At 42.0% G+C, this 23,694-nt stretch overlaps 1 protein-coding gene across 1 annotated transcript; it reads left to right on the top strand.

Annotated features, from left to right (window-relative positions):
- The first annotated feature begins 543 nt into the window (after positions 1-543).
- KIAA0226L (KIAA0226-like ortholog) lies at positions 544-22,460 on the top strand. The gene is made up of 15 exons (XM_009322848.1): positions 544-615; positions 2,801-2,909; positions 5,243-5,911; positions 10,297-10,382; positions 13,560-13,767; positions 14,664-14,768; positions 16,050-16,092; positions 16,457-16,589; positions 17,005-17,150; positions 17,944-18,008; positions 19,101-19,339; positions 20,125-20,186; positions 21,483-21,636; positions 21,760-21,850; positions 22,348-22,460. The coding sequence occupies exons 1-15, from the start codon at positions 544-546 to the stop codon at positions 22,458-22,460; spliced, it is 2,295 nt and encodes a 764-aa protein (XP_009321123.1).
- The last annotated feature ends 1,234 nt before the right edge of the window (positions 22,461-23,694 follow it).

The raw sequence follows: 23,694 nt of genomic DNA on the forward strand, positions 1-23,694 counted from the left end.
TCCCCGGATTAAACGCTTTCCGAAGCTGTCCGGCAGGCTGAGCCCTCCCGTGTGAAGGGCTACGCGGCTTTGCAGCGCCGTGCCGGGAGGAAAACGCCGGGTTTTATTCGCCGCCGGTGCCTTCCCCTGCCCGGCGCCGGGGGGAGAGCAGCCTGTCTGCGACGGAGCCGGAGCACGGGGACCTCGTTGCTGCCGAGTCCGCTCCGTTTCTTCCTCCTTTTACAACAAACTGCGGGGCACGACAGATCAATGCATTCCTCTTATGCCTGTGGTAGGCATTCCCGTTGTGTTGTTGTTTGTTTGTTTTTTTTTTTTTTTAATTCTAAATTAGGCTCTTTCTAACGCAGATTTCCATTGTTGCTGAGCTCTGCTTTTGGGTAAGCTTACAAGCATGCAAAATCAAGACCGAAAACACTTCAGAATGTTAAATGTAGAGTCTGCAAGACACATGGAGAATCGCGCTTAACGTGGTGGTGATTGTAGTTCTTTCTCTATTGCTTCCAGGTACTTAACAACAGCAAAAAAGATGAATGTTTTCCCATCATGTCTCTCCGTGGAGTAGCTCTAGCCAGCTACAGCAGAACAGAAGTCTTCAAGCACCCCCACTCTGAAAAGGTAAGGCGAGGAAGGCATCTGAATGTTGGCTCAGTGTTTTCGTTGGGGGGGGGGGGGGGCTTTTTTCTTTTTTCAAAAAATAGCTTTTAGTTGTCGGTGGTTGTGGTAAATATTTTTAAATGCTGGCGGTTTCATTACGGAGTTGATTTTGGAAATACAGTCCCAATATTGGGAGGGGAAGGCTGACTCATTTATGCTGTGAAAAATGTCAAACTGTCAGTGGTTTTTACTGGTTACGGCAGCGTGTTGTACTTTTAATGCACGTCTGTTGTCATATTTCCTTATAAGTGCTCTTTAATTGCTTTTTTTTCTGTTTTTTTCTTTTTTAGTTTGATAGTTAAATACTAAAGGAGCTCTTTCCCAATCTGTGATATAGTTGAAATTGTAACATCTTGAAAGTAAAAGGAAATCTTTTATCCTAATTCTCAGAACACCGGTTGCTTCTGATAAGATCTAAGAGATGGGAGGGTTGTTTAAAAAAAGATAAAATCTTAAAGCTTAGCACTCTTAATATTTATGCTTACTGATAAAGTACTTGCATTCACCCTGGTGTCAGGCAGTTGTGATACTTGCATCCTAAGAGGTAGAGTCTGTTAATTGCTGATATTGAAGACTATTTTTCTTTTAAATAAAAGTAATTAATAAAAAATGAGTTCCTGTGAGAACTACTTTATCCAGTAATATCGACAATATGATATTTATATGTATAAAGTCTGCCTACACGATGGTTTCTCCAAATTAGTGTAGAGGGAAAAAGAAAGAAAGCACTATCAGATACAGAAAAGAGTATTTTTCTAAGTACTGGCATAATCAAACACTAAATATTTGAAATTCAGCATCCTATTTTTGGCCCGAAATATTATTCTTCAGTTAAAAGGGAAATTCTGTGTGGGTTTTAATTTCTTCTGCTTTCCGTGAGTCTGAAGGGTATCTGGACTAGATCTGCTCTCTGAGTCACCTCGCTGTCCCACGGGACCACATGGGGAACGTAGAGGTCAACACAGGGTAGCAGAGGACAACACACCTTTTAACTTCCTTCTGTTTGTATGGGATCACAGCGTGCAGGGGAGGGCGAGAGGCACCCTGGGGATACTTCTGTGTGGAGACATCTCTCTGATGTCTGTGAGTGGGGAGAAGGCACGAGGTACGCCTTGGTTAAGTGCCTTTTAACCATGCGCCCATCGGAGCAGCGCGCCCCTTTGATTTCCCTGGCTTCTGTGATGTGCTCTGCAGGTCCGTGACATACTTGAGGCAGTGGAGAGGGAGCAGGAGACGAATGTGTGACCCTCACAGGAATTTGTGAGCTTGGGGAGGAGACCTGTTGCTTTGCTGTCCTGAGTGTATCTTACTCCCTTGCTGGAATCAGCCCCTCAGTATCTGCGCTAAACTGCTTGCCCTCGTTCAGCTTACGCTGGTTTGACAATATGGTAAATCCGGCTTTGGGGTTCGAAATACCAAATTGGAAGCGTCATGACCGCACAAAGCGAAATGCTGATCTGGTATAAACCTGCTCAGTCAGTTCAGATGCATTCAAAATTTTTGTCAGCTTATACTAGCAGGCTGTATGCCAGGTCAAGTATTATCTATTTGTGTTGCTTCTTGCTTTATGCTGGGCCAACCACATTACTGACGTGAACCATATGTACTGAGTTCTATCAAATTAGGCAGACACAATTATGTGACTGTGCTTGCTCCCAGCTGATACAGCTGGGAGACCAAGCAGCACATGTATCAGGTGCTTGTGGAGTTGGGGCCTCATAGATTTAGCTCACAGCTTGTATACCTCTAAACAGGCTCGTGCTTCCAGCTACAGATGGGTGGTTCCTTGAATTCTTTTCCACTTCATTGTTGTTGTTTTGACAGATACATAGATACCTGATTCAGCATTTTGTCTCGTATATGCTTTATGCACATGTTTAATTCTCCTACCGTGGAGAGTTTCTTTTGGTTACCTGCCTTCTGGAGTGAAATGCAAGATGCAGAGTTGGGATGCCAGTGTTCTTCAGACAGTGCATGCTTCTGGGGAGGTTGTCAGACAACCAGAAATATAGGCACTGGTTAGGTGACTGTTGGCAGGCGTTAGCACGGTGTTCTTCCTGCTGGGATGACTGTGAGACGGGGGGTATCATTACCAGAGTACGGTTGTCTTATAATCAAATTGTCTGCCCGTGTGTTCTTGTTCTAGTTAAACCACGAAGGCCTAAAGGTGGCTTTCACCGAGTCAGTGTATTCTTCAAATCCCTCAGCGAGGATTAGCTGCCTTGCTCCGACACCTCAAATCTCCGTTCTCTCAGGTATGCCAATTTGTTCTAAAATGCCTCCCTCTGGGGAGCTTTGCTGGTGCTTGTACTGCTAGCAAAAGCTGTTGATGTTTGTGTGTACTAAACAAGTATAGTCTGGTTGGAGAGGGAACCTTGCTTATTGGCTTTGAAGATGGGACAACATCAAAGTATATTATGCAGTTTGAAAGTACAGGGGTTTTTTGCCTTTTAAATGGTAGTTTGGCCATTTTAGTTATGCTGGCATTTTGAGTGCTCGAGTGAAATACTTGAACTGCTCAGATGATTCTTGGCAGGTTAACTCCTTGTTCATTCAAGAAATAGTTTCTCAGATTTTAACAGATTACCATAATTACTCACATGAGTATCAGTTGCAAAACTGAACTTGAGGGGTTTCTCTGTTTTTTTTATTGGAACATTTTTATTTTTATTTCTGGTAGTAGCTCAAAATGTGGGTTTTGGTTTGTTTGGGTTTTTTTGTTGTTGGTGTGTGTTTTGTTTTGTTTTGTTTTTAAGCTTGGCAGAGCAGAAGCATGAGTTAAATTTTTAAAACTTGTTCTTTTTTCTCTTACAATCTACTAAGAACAAGTATTTAGCAGAGTAAGTCAGCATGGTTATATGATTAGTGCTAGAGATGCTCCATGATGCTGCAGTAGTGGAGATGACGAAGGATGAGAGGGGATGGAAAGGCTGTTGGGATGGGCTTTGCAATAGGAGAGCAGAACAGTTGAAAACAGTAAGACTAAATGTTTTGTCTTGCACAGAAAAGGTGCTGTTTTCAGCCCTGGTTAAGGTATTCTCGTGCAATTGAAATATCAATAGTTACCAAAATTGCTTTCTTTTCCTGAAAAGATTAAAATATCTTTGTTTGAAAGTCAGCTAGCTTTTATTTTCCCATTCCTGGCCTTACACTGCCATGGCTGGCTACGTTAGCAAGGTGTTTCTTTGCAAGTGCAGCCAGTAAAATGTGCGGTTTTGCTGCTGTTTCTGCAAGAGCTTTGTTGTGGTAAGTGGCTGGTCCCAGTCACTGAGCTCTTCAGCTAATTTTGACCTGGCTTTACTAGGACAGCATTGCTAGCAGCTCTTGCAGTATAGCTTATACGTGATGTTCTTTAATATTTTTTTCAGCTTTCTCTTGATGAGGACTGCTTTTTATATAGACTTGCTTTTCCGAAGTACGTGGGGGTTTTTGTTTTGGTTTTGATCCCTTCATTAGTAAACTTTCTTATCATGCAGTTTGAGCGCCTGCTGGCTTCCAGGTGAGTGACTTTTGGAGAGGTTTACTGTTTTCCACTGAGATATGTCCAAGGAGAGCAACCTCTGGGCAAAGTCTGCAGTCTGCAAGACTTGCTGCTTTTTTCACCAGTGTTGTTTAACATTCCTCGTGGTCCTAACTAAGGGTTCTTTGCCCTGGAAATGAATCTCCTTGATTGTGTCTATTCTTAGAATTTTACAACCAACTTATCTTCCCCAAAGGAGACAGTCGTTAACTTCATTGTCATGATGTGGTTGATAGACACAAAGTCTATGTTCAAGAAGAAACTAATCTCTCCATTGCCTGGGTGATGGCAGTTCCTGTGAGGCTTTTTGTTCAAGGTATAGGACTTCAATTTATTCTTGAATAGCTACTGGTTGCAGTGCACGCTTCTGCATCACGCTACTGTGATATTCCCATTTTCTATTGAACTCTAGTTTTGCAGTAGATCATGTAGGACTTTGGCAGGCAGTATTTTTGATTCCTTCAGAGGCATTATAATGAACTCACTGTGACAGAACTAATTTTCTTTATGGGTTCATGTAAATGTTGCCACCCTTATGAATAATGGACTGAAGGTTACTTTAGCCTTTTCCACATGGGGAGGAGTGTCTGACCGAACTGAAACACATAAGCATGTGACCTTTTATTACTAAGGGTATATTTTTTTTTCTTCCTGCTGTATTGGTACTCCCTATGTCTTGCTATAATGTGACCTTCTCTTTTACTGGCAATAGAACCAGTACCTGTACCAGCAACTGTGTACCTCATCCAGTTTTGTAGAACAATGATGTTTTTGAGCACGCTGACAATCAGTCACCATTAAAGTCCTAACTAATTGTGTTTGGCTAGCAGCAGCATACTTTACTGTTGGTTTATTACCTAGCCTTATCAACGACAGAATTGCTTCCTGACTGCAGAAAGCAAGAGCTTTCCTGCAGGAAGAGGCAGCAGAGTGTGGTGCGTGAATTCAGTTCTTCCCTTTCTTCTCACCCATGTTAAACATAATTGCATTTTATTCACGTTGTAAATTAATTTTGTTTTTGTTTAGGATTGTTTCCTAACCTCTTGGTTTCTTCCCTTTTCTGAACAGACGAATACTCAAGGCCAGCAGTGATTGGACATGCCAGAAGTTTTGGATCGTACCCAGACAGTGCTGAAGCTATCAAAGACATTCTCGTGTCTGTTTTAAATGCATCTGGTTTGAAGCCCTCTTTGGTGCTGGAGCAGACCACAATGCAGGGAGCTGAGCATCTGGACAGTGATGTGGAACGGTGGGAAGAAAGCAGTGACGGGGATAGCCATGACGACAGTGACAGCGATTCTGGACATCACAACACTGCCTGTACGCAAACAGACATTCGGTTTACAAGGCACCGGGCATGTTGGGACAACACGTGCTGCGATTCCTCTAAACCTTCGCTGGATGCTTTCTTTTCTCCCCGTTACTCTGACGGTGATCCTGCTGCTTCCTCCTTGAATGGTTTCACTCTTTTGGACGTGTCCCCTCTGAAGCGTGACTGCTTTACGCAGGTGACATTAACAGGAGGCACTGTCACATCAGCTGTTGTGCGTTCTGGAAAAGAACGTTATACCTCCCCTGAACGAGACCTGACTTTCACAAGGTTTCTTCCTGATTCAACTGTTGGTAAGACAGCAGATCTGTTGAAATACCCTGATGCTTTAGAGCCTGCAACCGTCAGCAGCAGTGACAGCACTTCTCCCAGTGGACTTTCCCAGTCGGAGCCAGTCAATCAAACAGGTAACTTTACAGGTCCTTTTTTTTTTTTTTTTTTTTTTCTAAGATTTCTGTGCTAAGAAAGACAACTAGTTGAAATGGGCCTTGTTTATGGTGATTGCACATTAGACAAATGCTGTAATTTAAAATAGAAGAGAGGAGAGAAAGAGAGAGCTTAAAAATGAAGGAGAACCAGAGGGTTGGACTCGGTGAAACGGGAGACACTTATGCTTGCGATAGTCATCTGTCTCATGACACAGAAGTGCTTCTGTAACATGCAACCTTTGGTAAAATGTAAAAATCACTGAGCTGTGAGCAATGTAGAACACCCACTGGATGAGGCTTCCACCATCTTTGTCTTGTCTTCACTGTTACCCTTCTCCCGAAAGCAGGCAGCGTGGATCTGGGCATTTGGTAGTGATTCATTAGTGTGTGTGGGCTCCCTAGGACATCTCCTTGTGTTTGACATGAGCTGGAAGAGAGGGAGACCTTTGACTTTGGGGTTTTGGAGGCAGGGCATTGACATCCATTCTTGTAATGACTAAATTGGCTTGTGCCAGAGCGGGACTATTTTTCCTCTTCCCCTTTCCAAGCGCACCTGCCATCTCAGAGACACATAGCCCCATCCGATGCAAATCAGGATCTTTTCAACCCTCGCCAGTTTCTGACCGTATGGATATCCCGCATGTTGTCTGTGAAGAAACGCAGGCTGAGGGCTGCTGGCAAAGGGTGCCTCTCCCGTTCCTGCACTGGCAAGGGGCTCAGGGCAGCACAGGTCCATAGGCGAGGACCTGTTCAGGTGGGATGTTCAGCACAGTACCTCCAAGATGGCTGGCGGAGCGGCTGGCCTGGCCTCGGGGCTGCATGTGCCTCCGTGAGGTGTGCCGGCCTTCCTGGGCTGCAGGCCAGGGTCCCTGCTCCTCGTCTGGGACAGCAGAACAATCCCTTCGTGTTTAATACTTAATGTTGATGCGAACAGCCTTTGCTACAGCGAGATGAAGCATTTTTATTTTATTTATAAAGGGTGTTAATAGGTATCTAAGGGCTTATTCTTACTAGATACTGAGCCCTGGAAAGATGGTGCAACTGAGTCCTGATTTTCTACTGGAAAGAAGGTAAGCAGCAGGGAGCACTCAGCCTGCCTTTGTATTATAAATAAAAATGGCAAGGGCTGTTTTGTTTTGGTTTTTTTGGTTTTTTGTTTGTTTTTTTTTTTCTTCCTTTGGTCAATAGTAGTCCTAGTGGTGACACTCCATTGAGCTCCACTTCCAGGCTCTGGTCCTTCCTGGCTATTCACCAAGAGCTCCTCCAAGGCCTCAAGACAGCAGAGAGATCTCAAATAGGCACGTGCTGTTGCAGGACTGGGTGCTTTTAACAGTAATAACTCTGTCATCTGGGACAGGATGTTGTCAACAGTTAGTATGGCGACGATTATGGTTGTTTCCTTCTGCTGAGTGTTCTGTTGGCCCGGTGCGTTTGAGAGGTGCCTGTCAGGGAGAAGGAAACCACACCCGGCGGTTGGAGCTGGCTGGGGCCAGTCGTGCAGGTTTGGGTAGCCGGGTCTGGAAAAAACAGCCCAGGCTGTCGGTGTCAGCAGGGACCACGAAGCACGTGTGTAAAGAACAAATAAATCATGTGTGACTCGATCTTCTGGCACGAGGAGGACATGTCACAAGCTTGCATTGGGTCAGTAACACTGCTGGCTCTCCAGAAAGCAAATGGAGGAATACAGCAGTCAGGTGACTGAAGAAATAGCGTCCTTCATTTTACTGACAAATACTTCTCACGGGAGCTGGGATCCTGTTAGACACTGCACAACGTGGTGGGCTCTGTCTGCATTAGACTTTGGTCTGTTCTGTACGAAGTGAAAACTGCATTTCATCGTTCCTTGTTGCTTCCAGCCATTTAACTCCCCATTGGGTAGCCTGGGGTGGGGGGTGTGAGGTCTCATTCTCCCCTGCATTGTGCAGGACTATGAGGATGGGAAAAGCAAATGGCAAACTGAAAAAGAAGAAATAAAATGCCTAATTTGAAGGCAGGAATTACACAAGAGCATCTCCTGACTTGCCATCCTTTCCATTGCTGTCTCAGAGGTGGTGGTTTCTCAGTTTCGTTTCTTGCAAGAGAATTGGTGAGGGATGCACAAGACATAAGAAAATGACATAAGATGACTTAAATCAGAATAATTTTTTTCAGTGGGATTTTCTGCTGGTCCTGTGAGACTCCTGTAAGGACTTGCTCATACTTTTAAGGGCTATTCTCCGGTGGCCTCATGCAACCTTCTGAAAAGGCTCCGTCATTGTTAATGAAGAGCCTGTGACTGAATTTGGTGTTTTCTGGGGGCTTTATTGTGGCTGGTGTGTCACTGGCAGTTCACAGGGCTTGTTCTTGCTTTTAACCTTGGTGTGCATCAAGGTCGCTTCCTTCTGCCGCTCTTGAGGGCTCTTCCCCAGCCCCAGCAGCCTCCAGGCAACAAGTGCTCAGGAGCAGAAAGGCAACCAGATTATTTTTTGCATCAGAGCCAGAGTTGCGTCCCATTGCTGGATGCGCTGGGCTCCTTTCCTGTGCTCCTTCGCACTTTACATTTTTTTCACTTAAAGATGCAACAGAGGAAGCCCCCATTAGACTTCAAAATGATATATAAGATGAATTGCATCTTACATTTTAAAGAGAAGGGAATAATTTTCCCATTTCCTTATTTCTGCTTATTTTTAGTTCAGAGAGTAATGTTTGTTATCTTAACTGATGGGAATGTAGGCTTTTATCAAGCTGTAGAGCTTTTAGCGCTTACCTGTACTCCCTGCACGCTGCTTATCCAGTAAGATGAATTATTAAATAGGGATGAAAATAACCTAATTAGGTGATTAAATCTGTTTTGAAAAGTCAGATCGTCAGCCTTTCCATTTTTCCTCCATGGTATACACAATGGAGGTATTAATAATTCTGTAGAAAAACACTACGTCTGTCTCACTGCGCTCGAGCACAGTATTGACTTTCTAGCCTGATGTCACCGATTCTCAGGGAAGCATAACATGGTTTCTATAAATAAGGCAACAAAAAGACTCTAAACTAGGCCTGAGAGTCAGTGCCCTTTAGCTGGAGAAAAAGTTTTCATAAATTATTCTCATATTTTGTGGGACCTCTTTATCCTTTCTGTGCCTTTTAAACAAATTTAGGAGTGGCAATTTTTTTTTTTTTTTTTAACAAAGAGCCGTTGATTAAGCCCTGTTATCTGTAATGGCTTTAAATGCAATGTGTGGTGGTAGCATTTAGATATGGTCTGTTTTATCCTGTAAACATCACCACAGTGAAACAGAGAAATCGCTTGGTTATAAGGCCAAAGAAGAAGTAGTAAACAAACATCAGCCAGTGTTTGAAAAAAACAACAAAGCAAACAAAAAAAAAAACACAAACAAAACCTAAAAAACAATCAGGAGCCATTTCCTTTCATGTCTCATTAGTGTGTACATCCACAGACATGGAATATAATCTTCATCATCCTTCCAGCAAATTTCTTGTAGTAGTGGTTGTGAGTGCTTTGAAAATAAAACATGAGGGCATGATCTCACACCTTCAATTCTCTGGGGAAAAAGATTGTGACTGTATATATATTTATATACAAAAAGCAATCCATGGTACATCTATAGAAAACCAGATGTGTGCTCTGCTGCGTAGTGGAAAGTTCTTAATGGGGAAAAAGAGATTAATTTTGTTTCACATGCTCATCATACTCAGCAGCAAATGCCAGGAAAACAAAACAGCTGTTCTGGGAAGCGGGGAGTACTGCGGCTAATGCGTCCGCCCCAGTTGTACATATTGCCATGCAGTATGGGTTGCATTTGGAAACAGGAGGGAGATTTCTTTGAGATACAGAAACAAAATGGCAAAGTTTTTTCCAAACTGGCTGTAGTCACACAATACCAGCAGCGATTCAGGGAATCTTTTAAGGCTGATGCATCTCTCTGGATGCCCAGACAGCAGTGAGATTTCTTTTTCTTCCAGCTCTTGTGAATGAGCAGAGAGCAGCGTTAGCTGGCTGTGTTGCAAACTGCAGAGCATCACTGTAATCCCAGCCCGAGGTTCTGGCTGCGACGGTCCCCAACGGCTCAGGCTGTAGCTTATAGCTGGGAGAGGGCTAGTGTTGGGAGCGCGGTGGTGCTGTGACCGCATGGCATTTAAACTGTGTTTCCCTGGTAGTTCATACTCATGTTTCAGGCTGCCAGGGTAGTTCAAATGCCAACGTGTTCATCGCATCTCTCCTTCTCCTTAACTTCCACCACAACCTCCAGCCCTAACGGCGTTCAGTTTTGGGAAAGAAAGTTTGCTTTGCTTTCTGGAAGTCACCCTGCACACATCCTGGGAGCTGCAGAGGAAGAAATAACTAATAAAAGTTCTTGTTACACCCACAGGTTCTACTTCTCCTTTGAACATAAGTGCCATACCCTTGAATCGTTCGTTGCAGGACATCTGCATGCTTCCAGAAGATGTGGAGAAGGTGAGGACAACAAAGACTATTGTCATAATGTTTTTTCCATTTTATAGTGGCAAAACCAAATGACAGGAGGTGTTTCTCAATAACACAACTTTCTGATAGATGGACTAATCTTTACAAATACTGTATTTTCCCTCTTCTTCCCCTCTGTGGGTGAACCTACAAACCTAAAATGCCTATTTCTTCATTTATTTTTACTCTTAATCCATTAATTAAATATTTTAATTATTTTAAAATAATGGAAATATTTTAGAACACTGTACATTTCCACTTTTCATTCCATCATTTTCCCACACGTTCCTTGAGACCAAACTTTAAGATTATTATAGTAATTTTAAAGCTACGTTAGAATATGTTATGTAGAATTTGTTGCAGCTACATGCATATAGATGGGATTTACCTCATGCTTTTACTGTCGGGAGATAGGGAGAGGTTGGGGTTTTTGTGTGTGCTTATGATGAGCATGTGAGCTTGCTGTAAAGGAATTACAATATGAATAACAAGCACAGTAACTGTAACATCTGCAGTAATTTAAGCGGTTTCTCATGGTTTCTAATTTGCATAAGGGGTCCAAATGGTCTTAGGTGTGTTGCCAGATAGGCAGCCCATTTGAGCTTATAAACAGAGATAAATATGAGAAGATAATGCTGTCACACATTTAGCTGTGTGCTAAATGTTCATCTTTTCTAACAATTGGAAAAGAGGGGTTAATGTTATAATTAGTTATTGCAATGAGTAGGATTTAATACAAAAGAGCTTTAAAAATGTGCCTAGAAAAGGAGATTTTTTTGCTGGACTGTGGATGTGCACGTGGTCCCATGTCCTGGGCCCAAGAGGTAATCATCTTTGTGCATAGCACTGGTTTTACTGGAGTGGCAAGTTCTGCATTTGATTTGAAGCTCTCAGCGTCCCTGAGGTGCATTTTAAAAAAAACAAAACCAAAAAACGCCAATAAATCACACATCAAAACTCAACAAACTTGTGAACTAGCTTTTCATGTTGCTTTTTGTGAAAGACGTTTCAGAAAGGAGGTGGTGTTTCTCCGTCTGTAATGTGGGAACCAAAACCAAAGTAATTTGCTTTCAGTCACCAGGAGACCAGTGAGTAGACACCTGGATTAGAAACCACAGTCTGAGAACTATTGAGTGAGGCAAGATCGCAACAGCTGCTTCTCCTGTGCAGATGATTGGGGGCTGATGTGATTACAGGTTAAAAGATATCAAGAACTCAGTCCATTATGACTGAGGCTGCCTTTAAAAAAACTAAACTAAACCCAAACCAAAACCAAAAACATTTTCAGGTTGTGAAATAATCTCTTTGAAACTTAGGAGACTGAAAACTAAGTTACTTGTAGTGTCAGCAAGTCTTGAGAGTTGTAGTTGTGTGCCAGGAAGGAGATGGGTCAGATATTCTAGGGGGACTTTCCACTGATGCGAGTGGGAAGGAAGAGAAATGAGAAGGTTGGTGTCACAGCTGAGTTGGGACCGCTTCCTAGGGTGATGGACCTAGCAGGAGGCAGAGCTGAAAGCTGATAGAGTCATGCTGAGTACCGGAGTGCCTGTATCCTGTTCCATCTATTTGCAACTCTCAGATACGCTCGTAATTGTTTTTATCAGCAGGATATGCTGATGTGCTGTGCTCTGCCACTAACTTGGGGTTAACCATTGCCACACAGGCTTTTTGAATCTTCAGAGTAGATGTCCTCTTTATCTCCCAAAAGCAAAAAGGCTGTTTAATTTTTTCCTTTGCTAATGGTGTATCCTGAAGTTCACTGAAAGTTGTCTTTGGAGAAACTGTGCACCAAGCAAGTGATGTTAGTTATTGTTAGGGAAAAGATAAGTCTGTTCAAACACCTACAAGGACTTGTGGGCTCTTTCTAACGTTGAGATTAATCTCTTTTAAATGTGTTTGGCTGTGGACAATAAGAAAGCAGTGATGTCTGTTGTACTCCTTAAGATTTAGCTATTTCTAAACACTGATGTCTTTCTCCATGCTTTCTGTACAGGTTGTAGGCGATGTCACAAATACAGATGTGAGTGGTACAATTTTCTGAGCATAAGCAACTTTTTAGAAAGCTTTAATTATTCTGCACTCAGAATCTCTAGCCTTAGGTACTGCCATGGTAATTTAGACAGAGGTTTAGCCTTGCACAGTGCAAACAGGTGCAGTTGAGGGGAGAGGGGGAGAGTATCCTGGGCATCTCATGAGTGTCCACTCACACACCTGAGAGCACCTAACCCTTCACGATGCATCCACTTTTGAGCTGAGCCTGGGCTAGGAGGCTGTGCTCAGGCCAGCAGCAGTAGCGTAGGTGGGGCTGGTGGGATGCTCTGTTAGACCACAGGAAGCAGGGGATATAGCAGTGGTATCGGGGCAGAGAGCTCCAGGTTTGTCTGGATGTCTCAGTGGTGCCAGAGGTGGCTTTACAAATTCCCTTTTCCCGGAGGATGGGTGATCCGGGCAGGCAAGATGGTAAGGGACACCATGGGGAGGGGTTGTCTGGTGGGGAAATGCCACAGTGAAGCTTTAAAATGACTGCCTTTTATTTAAGGCAGCGTGAACACCAGGGGAGCTAGGTTCCCACTTACCCATATCACAGACTTTCTGTGCAGCTTTGAGTTGACCATGTAAGCTATCTCACTGCATATTCCCTACTTCACTGCCCTAACACATGAAAGGATTTTACTAGCTTCTCTGCTACCCACCACCTGAAGACCTACAGTCCCTTCAAAACCTGCCTGTTCTGGCCCCATCCAAGTTAGCATGCATGCAAAACTGCTTGTACACACTGACTTGAAATTAAATCCTATTAAATAGTTTACATGGATTCACATTTGCATACTAAATAATGCGGTGTAACTAGAAGACTATGTCCCTAAAATGCATACATATTCATCAATCAGGCATGTAATCAAGTTTGGTTTTATCTAATAGATGGGTAAGAAAAGTAAATTGTATGTTTTAATCAAGGGTGAGGCAATTATCTGGGCAGTTGCCTTTCGCATGTTGCCTCTGAATTGCCCTTGGGGTGGTTTTTTTGTGTTTAAATGAAAGGTGAGATAGCCTTACATTTTCATTTCTTGAGTTGAAAAAGTATGGGGAAAAATTATATATTTCACTTCATCTTAAGTAAATATCAAATATGCTGTGTACTAATGAGTGTTCCAATCTTGCGTCCAGGAAAACGCGCACTTTTTTGTTGCAGATATGATTATAGCATCACTAGAAAAAATGAAGTGTAATATCCTAAGCCAACAAGCAGAGTCCTGGAGTGTGGAGGAAACAAGTGGATCAGATGGCAGCTGTCACACTGATTCGGAGTTATCTTCTTACCCTGGAGTGAAGAAGTCTGATTCTTCTGTTGCCTCTTCAGACAGTGGTTATGAAGGCAAGTTACTTAGTCTATAACACAACCTTGTCTGACAGCCTTTGCCATTTATTTTTGTGCAAGAAAATACTAAAATAATTTGAGCATTGCTTGGAACCAAATCCTCCGTCACCTTCTTTGAGTCTCTCAACAGAGCTGTCTTCCCTCAGGATCATTATGCCACACACACAAACAAGTGTTTTCCCTGTGGGTCAAATTCTTCCTTTTGAATGCTCACATCTGTGTTTTGTTGGTTTTTTTTTTTCCTCTTTTACATGAAAAAGAAAATGTAAGGTTGAAGCGCCACATGCCAAGCACAACTCTCCATAGAGTGTGCCTGTAGTTGGCTGGTTTTCTCTCTGCTTAAATCCTTTTTTGCAGGATTTAAGCCTGGCTCTTTCCTTCTGTGCTTCTGCAGTATGCAGATCGGGCCACACAACTGATTTGAGTGAAGCTGCCCAGAGTATTCATTCACATATAGTTTTGAGGCAAGATAATAAATGCTCCTGGCACTATAATGCTTGAGTCAGCATATGCATTTTCAAGTAGATTTTAGTCTCTTGAGTAACGCCGATCTTGGGGATGGAACTTCAGTCTAAAGTCTAAATGACATAACTTGTGGGGAAAAATGGATGGTGTGCTTGCACGTGAGAAGGGGAGAGACCACTGATAATATAAAACCTTTTGGTTTAGTCTGTAGAAGCTTCTTCCTAAGAAACTGAGGGACATGCTGTATGACAGACTCCCAAGAATTGGCTTTCTGTGTGTGTGTGTGTATAAAAATAAATAAATAAAATTGCTCTGTAAATACAGGCTGTGTGCTAAAGTTTTGGTAAGCGAAGAAAAATATAAATGTAATTGTAGTTACTCTATAAATGCTGGAAAGGTTTAACTAGTGGTGTCTTTGTTCTGGACAGGCTGTGCTCCGCTGCCTGTCAGCTCCCCAGTGCATCTACCATCACATCATGAGGTTACCAGATTTCGTTACCACAGTGACTCAGAGGATGAATATGTAATTATTGGTAAGACTTTAAAATTATAACTGCACAAATAGCTCTATTGTTCAGCTGAATCTATTGCATTGTTTGGCTTAGTAGATGTTATCGCAGGAGAAATAACATGAGAAAATGGAAGGAGTGATGTATGCATGACTCTTTATTAGAAGAACATTATTAGAAGAATTTTTTCTAATATTATTAGAAGAATACCAGTGTGGTGCAGGATTTCCTTTCTACAAAATAATACATTTGCTGGTTTGAGGGGCTGAAATTATGCCTAAGGATTAAACCCAATGAATGTGGGTGAGCAAAGTGTGAAACTGGCACAGCCTTGGCCAACTATAGCAGCATTGTTTGAGAGAATTTAGGACGTGATCATTTCCTAATTAAAGAGGTTGATTAGGTTTTAGGTAGCCCTCCCTCTGCTTCAGGACTAGAGCAGACTGTCCCCTTATAGTCACCAGTGCCCTACTTCTTTTCAGAACATCCTGAGTTTCTTTGGTTACCTTCTGATTTTTACCTATACAGAAACAGAAACCCTTAAAAGTAGCCTGAGCAACATTTAACCTCTATCTTAATTTTTCCTGTTAACAAATGCGTTTTTTTATTGCTCCCTTTGGTTTTAGAGATTCGCTTATTTTTTCACCTCCTCTTTTCCTAATCTAAGAATGAAGAACTAGCTCCCAAAACTGCATTTCTAGTAGCAAGAGTTATTTTGACATGTATGAATGGGGAAGCATTTGTCTTCACAACAATATGTGTGGCCAAAACTAATGCTACCAATGTGAACACCTTGTCTGCATAAGTATATTTTGTCTATATAAACATAATGAAGTGTGTGCTTTAATTCCATTCATCTCACCTGTTACTAACTTGTTTATAGTGTTAGCTGGCATGTTTGTGATCGGTGTCTCCAAATATCTGTCAGTGTCCAAAAAAATTAATGTGCACTCTGTTGGTTCTGTATATTATCATTTATGTCTAGTGCCTTCTGGCTGGACCTGGACTAGTAGGCACTTAGTCTCTCCTGCTCTTGAACGGAGGCTGATGGTGATGATGTGATGTATAGCTGTTAGGGAGTACTCTTCATCAGTGGATGTCAGAGATCTGCAGAGGAGATAAGATTCCTTATGCCTGTGTTACAACCAGGGCTGAGGTTATTTCCCACATCCAGCAAAGGTGTTGTAAAGATGAATATATTTGAAACTGACACTGTGGTAACACAGAAGGTAGATTTAAAACAGTGCTGAGTAACAGAAGCTTTGTTTCTTAGACGGCTTGATAAAATTTTCTCCTTTACCGCAGAACTTGAAGACCTTGAAAGTCTGTCTGTCGCCCCAGATGAAAGGTAATGCTGTGTATCTTTACTAGAATAGCCCGGTGGCACTACCTTTTCTGTTGACCAGCTTTCTGGTGACTCTTCTTGCCAGGGCAGGGAAAGGTGTGGGAGTGGTAAATTTGGTCCTCCCAAGGAAGGGAAAGGAATGCTGCTTGACAGCAAATGTCTGTGGCGCTTGGCCTAGTAGAGCGTTTCTCTGGTCCTGGAGTCTCGCTGGAGGGTGGTGGCTGTGGCTCTGCAAAGGCCTGGGTGTATCAAAGCAAGGGGATAGGAATGAAGGGATGGGAGAAAACTTTTCAGGGATGCAGAAGAGGCAGCGGAGCTGCTGATGACATGCTGCTATTTTTCACTTTCTGTATTGCTTAACTTTCAGATCATCTTTTGAACCAGGCAGCAATTCTGCTGAAGCAACAGCCCAGGAGTTGTGCAGAGCTTTCAGAAAACACTGGTTGCAGACAGACTGTGCAGTTCAACTGTCTGGTTGCCTGAGCTCATCTAAGCAGAGAGTGAGTCTGAGCCGAAAACAGCGGGCTCTTTATTTGGTTCCCCAAATAATCATTGTCTCACTGCAGCTGCTTCACTGTTAGGGAAAGGGGGAAGCTGCATTTAAAAAAAAAAAAAAAAAAAAAAAGAAAATAAATACAGACGAGTACTTACAGCTTATTAGTTCACTTTAGATAAATTTTTAGAAAATTTCTTCTCTCTTTAGCAATTTTCAGCACATTTAAGATGTGCAGTTGTGAACAATCAGGATGTACTTTCTTATTGGACTGATAGAAGGGAGTTTAACTGAGGGGGGGACTACATGCAGGTGAAAACCGAACTTTAAAATCCTGGACTATGAAGGGAGATGTTTCATAGCATTTAACGTATGTCCAGCTGATGGGCTGTTCATCTTCATGAGTTTGTCTTTCCCAATAGTCTGAGCTGAAAGAAGAGATTCCAAGAGAGCTTGAGTCCAGTTTGAATCTGGCTGAAGAAATAAAGATCATATCCAAATTAAGAGGATCTTCTGGCTGGGCCCCACCAAGATCGCAGATTATATTTAATATTCACCCTTCAATCAAGTAAGTCTAAGGGGTCTGAGCATTGTCATTTAGTACAGCATGGGGATTTGTCTAAAACCTGCTGAAGTCGATGGAAAGAGCCTGGGTGATTTAACAGAACCTAAGGTTAGAGCTAGGTTCTAGAACAGCCTTCTGCAGTGGCTAGAAAGCAGATGGTATCTTTTTCCCTCTGATGGCACGTCCTGATTGACGTGGCATGTGCACTTTTACATGTGATAATACACATACTGTTTGGCGTTACGGTCGAGCGTGCTTAGCTGGACTCTTAAAAATTTCATTTTGTGAGACTACCTGGAGAATATTTTTAAGAGTTTCCCCACTAATATTTTATAGGGAGCAGGTTTTCAGAAAGGGGGGAGAAAACAGGGTGTGTTTGGGGAAACTACTGTCTCACTCTGCATAAAGTGCTGTTAAATGCACACAGCAGGCAAACTGGCTAATTCCCTGTGTTGTTGCAGGTCCAGTTGCTTTTTCAGTTGCAGATGTGGATTTCCCCCTCCCCCTTGATATTGATGCCACCTTAAGAAATGGAAAATAAATTAATTCTTGCAACAAGCTATATTTAGAAGCAGTAATTGATGGTGTATTCTCCACAGAATAGCTTAGAGACTCACACTAAAATAATAATGTGCATCTTCTTCCAGAACCCCCTTCTTCATGTGGAGGAGTAGAAGTCAGCTCCTAATTTGGGCATTTTCAGTGGTGCTAGTGTAGCTCTCTTGCACTTTGGGAGAATGTTAACTAAACTGTGTTTTGGATGCTGAAAGGTGTAACTATTTGCCTCTGTATGCAGGAGAGATGCAGTGGTGGCTGCCCAGAACTTCACGTGTGTTGGTTGTGGAACCCCGATAGAAAGCAGTAAGTATTACCAAAAGGGAAAAAACCTAATAAATCCATTACTAGTAATCAGGCTATAATCTTCAGCAACATAGGTGTACCACAATTGTAAAATTATCTGAGCTAGAAGGAAAATATCATTGTTGGATGTGCCTGCAATAATAAAACAGGCAGTGGGATCCTACCACTGCCTGGAATTTCTCATTGCAGACAGAATACAATACTTGATAGATGTCCTTCTCATACACAGTAAAAATTCATGACAGTCAACAACAAAACAGGAAAAGCTATTAAAGAAATCAAGCTTCCAGGCTGGAAAATGCTGGTTTTACATCTTCCGATGGTTTCTTTCAATAATTCTTTCTCTGTGCCAATTTACACATTGCCAAAAGTCTCTTTTTAGAGACTTTATGGAAGCTTTATGCAAGCTTATGGAATGTGTGGTTTTGCTCTTTTGGGGTGTCTTTTTAAAACTTTATTTTCTTTAAATCTTGATCACAAAATCCTGCTTGTGTTTTATTTGTGATACTTTGTGAGAACTGCCTGAAATAACGACGATTTACAGGTCTGACAGCCAGACTTTATCTAAGAAATCTTTGAAGTGGCTTTCAAGACTTGTTCTGGGTCTGCTCACAAAAGAGCAGCATTTGTGATGGCCTGTAAAGTATCAAGAATCTGTGATGGGACATTAACTCGAGCAAACTTGAGATGCTGAGGTAGCTGGGAAAAACCCACAAACCTCTCTATATGAAAAAGTAGTATGCAAATGTGACTCAAAGATCAGCTTGTCTTTCCATTTGGTGGAAGAATTTTGTTGCGTGTTTTATCTTGTGTCTTTTTTGCAGGTAGAGCAACAGTGGTTTCTCTAAGATCTCATGGTGATAAACATAATCAGTTCAGTCTGACAAATGTGGAAGTGAGGAAAGCTTTCTCTTCTAATGCAAAGTACAGACCTTGTACTTGTGTTTACCACAATAATAAAACGCCCTACTTAAAATAAAAAAAAATCTTTGCCCCTCACGCCAGTAGATCTGAGTTATTTAGACAGAATAGGCATACAGACAAGAGATACATCCCATAAATATTCACAACTTCATTGCTATCTGCCTGCAGAATATATCAGGAGACTCCGCTATTGTGACTACCTGGGGAAATACTTTTGTGACTGCTGCCACAGCTATGCCCAGTCTTCCATTCCTGCCCGAATACTGATGAAGTGGGACTTCAAAAAATACTATGTATGCAACTTCTCCAAACACCTTCTGGACAGCATATGGCAGCACCCAGTTTTTAATGTGTCGTGTATTAACAAAGCACTCTACATGAAAAGTAAAGAAATGGACAGGGTGAGGGTAAGTGTGGCCTTTTTTTATTGGCAGTTTGTGGGTCTGAGACTTTTGGGAAGAACTCCTTAGGGCAGGTTGTCCTTTGCCATGTGTGTATGTGGGAAGGAGGCAGAGTTGGTTTCTCTGCACTTGGACTTCTCCCATCACCGCTTCTGGGACTTGCCCTCTCTCCTCACAGATGAAGGGGGAGGAGGGAGAGGTTCCCAACCTATGCCAGAGGTCTCATTTCCCCCTTTGTCTTTGGGAGGCGTTTATTGGCTTCCAGTTTTAGTTCATGGGGGAGAGCTGGGTTCCTGCAGTAAATATTTACCTCTGCTTGGCAATTGGCTGTTGGAAAGCTCCGGAAGTTTTGAATGACTCCTTAATTTTGTGGGCCATTAGAGAAAACACCCTTGGCTCATCTAAGGGCTGTACCTCCTACAGCTTGAGGAAGGGCGCTCTGCCGAAGATGACAAGTTGCCATGCGTTCCCTTCTTGGCTGAGGAGACACTTACCTGTTCTTACATAGGTTTGGGTCTAGCATCTTGGTGTGCTGACATGGAGCTGTCTGTAGCATTAGGAATTGCTTCCCTTGTCAGTGAATAAAAGTAGCCTTTGCCTTCCTTGGCCTTTCGTGCGTTAGAAAATCCATTTGTTTAATTCTGTGCTGAGTGTGAAGTTCCTATTTTTAGGTGTGGCTTGATGTACTGGCAAGGGTTGCTGACTCAAATAGTGGTGTTCCTCACTTATGATTATATAAATGCAACTGCTTTTCATTTAAAATTGTTTTGGTTTTCCCCTTCATCTTTTAGGAGGCGCAAGAACAGCTTTTTCATTTAAAAAAGCTTTTGAAAACCTGCAGGTTTGGTGAAAGGTATGGGCCATGATCATGCATGAAAAATAGCTTAATAAAATGTACCTAAGGCGTTTATGGAGCCTTCTTCTCTATAGACATTTGAGTGCAGTTTTATATGAGTTAATATGATCATTAGAGAAAATTCTGATAACAAAACTTCCTTCTATTGCACTGCAAATGTTGAGTGAAGAACAGGTTTTATGTGGTAGCTTTCTGTTTCTTGTAACATACTTAGACATTCGGTTTTAAAAGTTGAATGATTTTTGTTAGGTGTGCATTTTTTCCTACTCTGTCTCTTAGGTTCTCACTCATTCTTAAAAGGTCAAACATACTTATATATATCTCTGAGATGATTTGTCTTTAAAAAAAAAAAAAACAACTAAAAAAATTAACAAGTGTGTTCCTTGAGATTTCTGTCATAATGTTTCTGTCTGGAAACATTTTTTGTTTCCAGAAATCTGTCATAATGCTCAATTCAGTTTATTTTATAAACATACTCAGATGAAAGTAGTAACCAAAAGTGATAAATACTAAAACATGACCTTGCTTGTTGCTGCAAATTAAAGATTTTTAGTATTCACCTTCCCAAACTATGGGCATAACTAATAGGTAGACATGTGAATGATAAAACCTTCACTGCAGAACTGCTGACCTTTTTAAAAACAGACATAAACAAAACAAGCTTTAAAAGTAGGTTCTGTTCTCTCTTGACATGGACCTCTTTTATGCATCAATTACATGTTGTTCACCAAAATTAAATAGAAACGTATTTTAATGTCTCTCTTCTGGATGACCACCTGTGATTCCATTATAGAAATAAGCATTAGGATCCTCGCTGTACCTTCTACATCAGTGATATTTTAAAAGTAATAGCTATATTTTCAGTGTTCACCCGCTCAGTACAAGCATAGTTTCACCCAGTAGTGACCTATGCAGGATAAAAACCCTCAAAGTTCTCTTTGCAAAAAAAAGTAAATAACCCTAGCTTATTGCATTAGATACTATATGGGATTTTACCTACTGTTCCTGAGGTAGGAGAGAGCCCTTTACACATTATTTAAGAATTGCTGGGATAACTGCGCATGGCAGCTCGAATGCCTGAGGAATGCACCATTTAAAGCAGGCATTTTACTCTAAATCCCGAACCCTCCAGTTTTATTAATGTGATCTCAAATTGGGAGGGGAGGTAGGATTTAGCATGAACTTGCCTTGTATGATACCTGAGTGACTAGATAAGTGAAAGAGGCTTACTCTTCAAATATTCTTGAAAAACAACTTTTTGTAACTTGATTTGGTTTTTCTTTCTCTTTGCAGTGTACTGAAAGAATTTGAACAGGTCCCCAGCCACCTGACAGAGGAGCTGCATCTCTTCTCACTGGATGATCTGGTGAAGATCAAACGAGGGCAGTTACTGCCCCTTCTTAAAGATATTCTGAAGAGCTCTACCTCCCATGTGGATGGTTGTGAGGTAAGGAGAAGCCAGGGCTCTTAGTGTCCTTGCAGCTGCTAGCGTGAGGAATATCCCTGCTGACATTCCCAAATAATTTTTTCTTAGATTAAAAGTAAATCGACTCTTTTGCTGTCCTTGTAGCTCTGTCAAGCGAAGGGGTTTATCTGTGAATTCTGTCAGAGCGCAGATCTGCTCTTTCCATATCAGATTGCCAAATGCAAAAGGTGCACAGGTATGTTCCAGACCAAACATTTTTCTTTCTTCCTTCGGGGGATGTTGGTGCGTTGTGTGTTTAGGAAAACACTGAGAACTTGCTTTACTGAATGCATGTGTATTTGAAAACCGTGGATAGCATGTATCTTTGAAAACCAGCCTGTGGCAGCTGTCTTGCATCAGTGAATTCAGAGAGCAAAACCAGGGACTTGTCTGAACATAATTATGGCTGCAGGGGGAGGCTATTTTTTGGGTCTACGCATGAGAGAGCTCCTGGGACAGTGTTACACTGCTGCTATATCAGATCTTCCCGACACTCATTGTAAATCCTGCGAATCCTACGAAAATCTTTAGTCGTAGTTATTACAGTGGTGGTTGTTTTCCTGGCCTTGCACTGCTTCTGTTTACTTTTATACTTGGGTGAACTAGATAGAACATCCTTGAAGGAACACAGCTATTGATTAATTTTTCAATTTGTTTTTTCCTGAATGTTAAACTGCTTGTATGTATAAACAGAGTGCAAAACATGCTTTCACAAAGCATGCTTCGAGTCTGGAGGCTGCCCCAAATGTCTGCGGATTGCAGCTCGGAGGACGCTTTCAGAAACTCCGTCACTGGTGCCTCCATGAAACTGGATTCCTCTGATGACTACTGATTTCAGAAGATGCTCAAAGCCAAATCTTCAGGTGCCTGACTAAGAATTAAACAATGTTGTTTTAGACATTACTATTTTTAATATGTCTCTCCTTTATGGGGGGTTAAAAGAAACAAGAAAAAGAAAAAGAAGACTTCAATATTATTAAAAACTCACCCTAAAGGTGAGTTTCATCTTAAGGATGTTAAGGAGTTTCATCTTAACTGGTGACAGAAAGACTGGATGTTAATTCTGTGAGCAGCCTTTTGTTACTATGTTTTGTTCTTGTATGTAAGATTTTTAATATTGTATTTTTCCATATAAAAATTATTCTTCTCTGTCATTCTGCAAATAATGTATAGACAGTAAATGAGTGTTGGAAATCCTTACCTGTGTCGGATTTTGGAAAGAGGAAAAAGTGGTAAAGTATGAAATCATTCTCTCAAAAACTCTACAATAGAACAAGCTTGTCTGCAAGCTTTAGGCAGATGCTGATCTGAAATTCTCTTCTGGCAAATGCTTAATGTGAACCAGTGGATTTTAAGTTTCTTTTACACAGATGTATGCAACAGCTTGTGGTGGGTTGACCTTGGCCTGCTGCTAGATGCCCACCCAGCTGTTTTCATTCCCCCTCCTCAACAGGACAGGGGGAGAAGGTAAGATGGAAGAGCTCGTAGGTCAAGATCAAGACAGGGAGGTCACTTACCAACTACTGTCACGAGCAAAACAGACTCAAATTGGGGAAAATTAAATTTATTGCCAATTAGAAATTGAGTAGGGTGGTGAGAAACAAAGACAAAAACTAAGACAACAACTTGCCCCTACCTCACCCACCCTTTTTCCCAGGCTCAACTTCACTTCTTCATTCCCAACTCTTCTCCCCTGCCTCAAGTAGTGCAGGGGGATGGGGAATGGGGGTTGCAGTCAGTCTGTAACAGTTCTTCTCCGCTGCTCCTTCCTCCTCATGCTGGTCCCCTGCTCCAGTGTGGGTCCTTCCTGTGGGCTGCAGTCCTTTAGGATAAACCTGCTCCTGCCTGGGCTTTCCAGGAGATGTAATTCCTTCAGAGAATCCATGAGTTATATATATCCACGTGGTCCAGCGGGGTCATTTCCACAGGCTGCAGGGGAATCTCTGCTCTGGTACCTGGAGCACCTCTTCCCCCTCCTTCTTCACTGACCTTGGTGTTTGTACTGCTGTTTCTCACTTCTCCCCCCTCCCCCCCACGGTG

This window comes from Pygoscelis adeliae, unplaced genomic scaffold (assembly GCF_000699105.1).
Source record: "Pygoscelis adeliae isolate BGI_AS28 unplaced genomic scaffold, ASM69910v1 Scaffold74, whole genome shotgun sequence".
Classification (NCBI taxonomy): Eukaryota; Metazoa; Chordata; class Aves; order Sphenisciformes; family Spheniscidae; genus Pygoscelis; species Pygoscelis adeliae.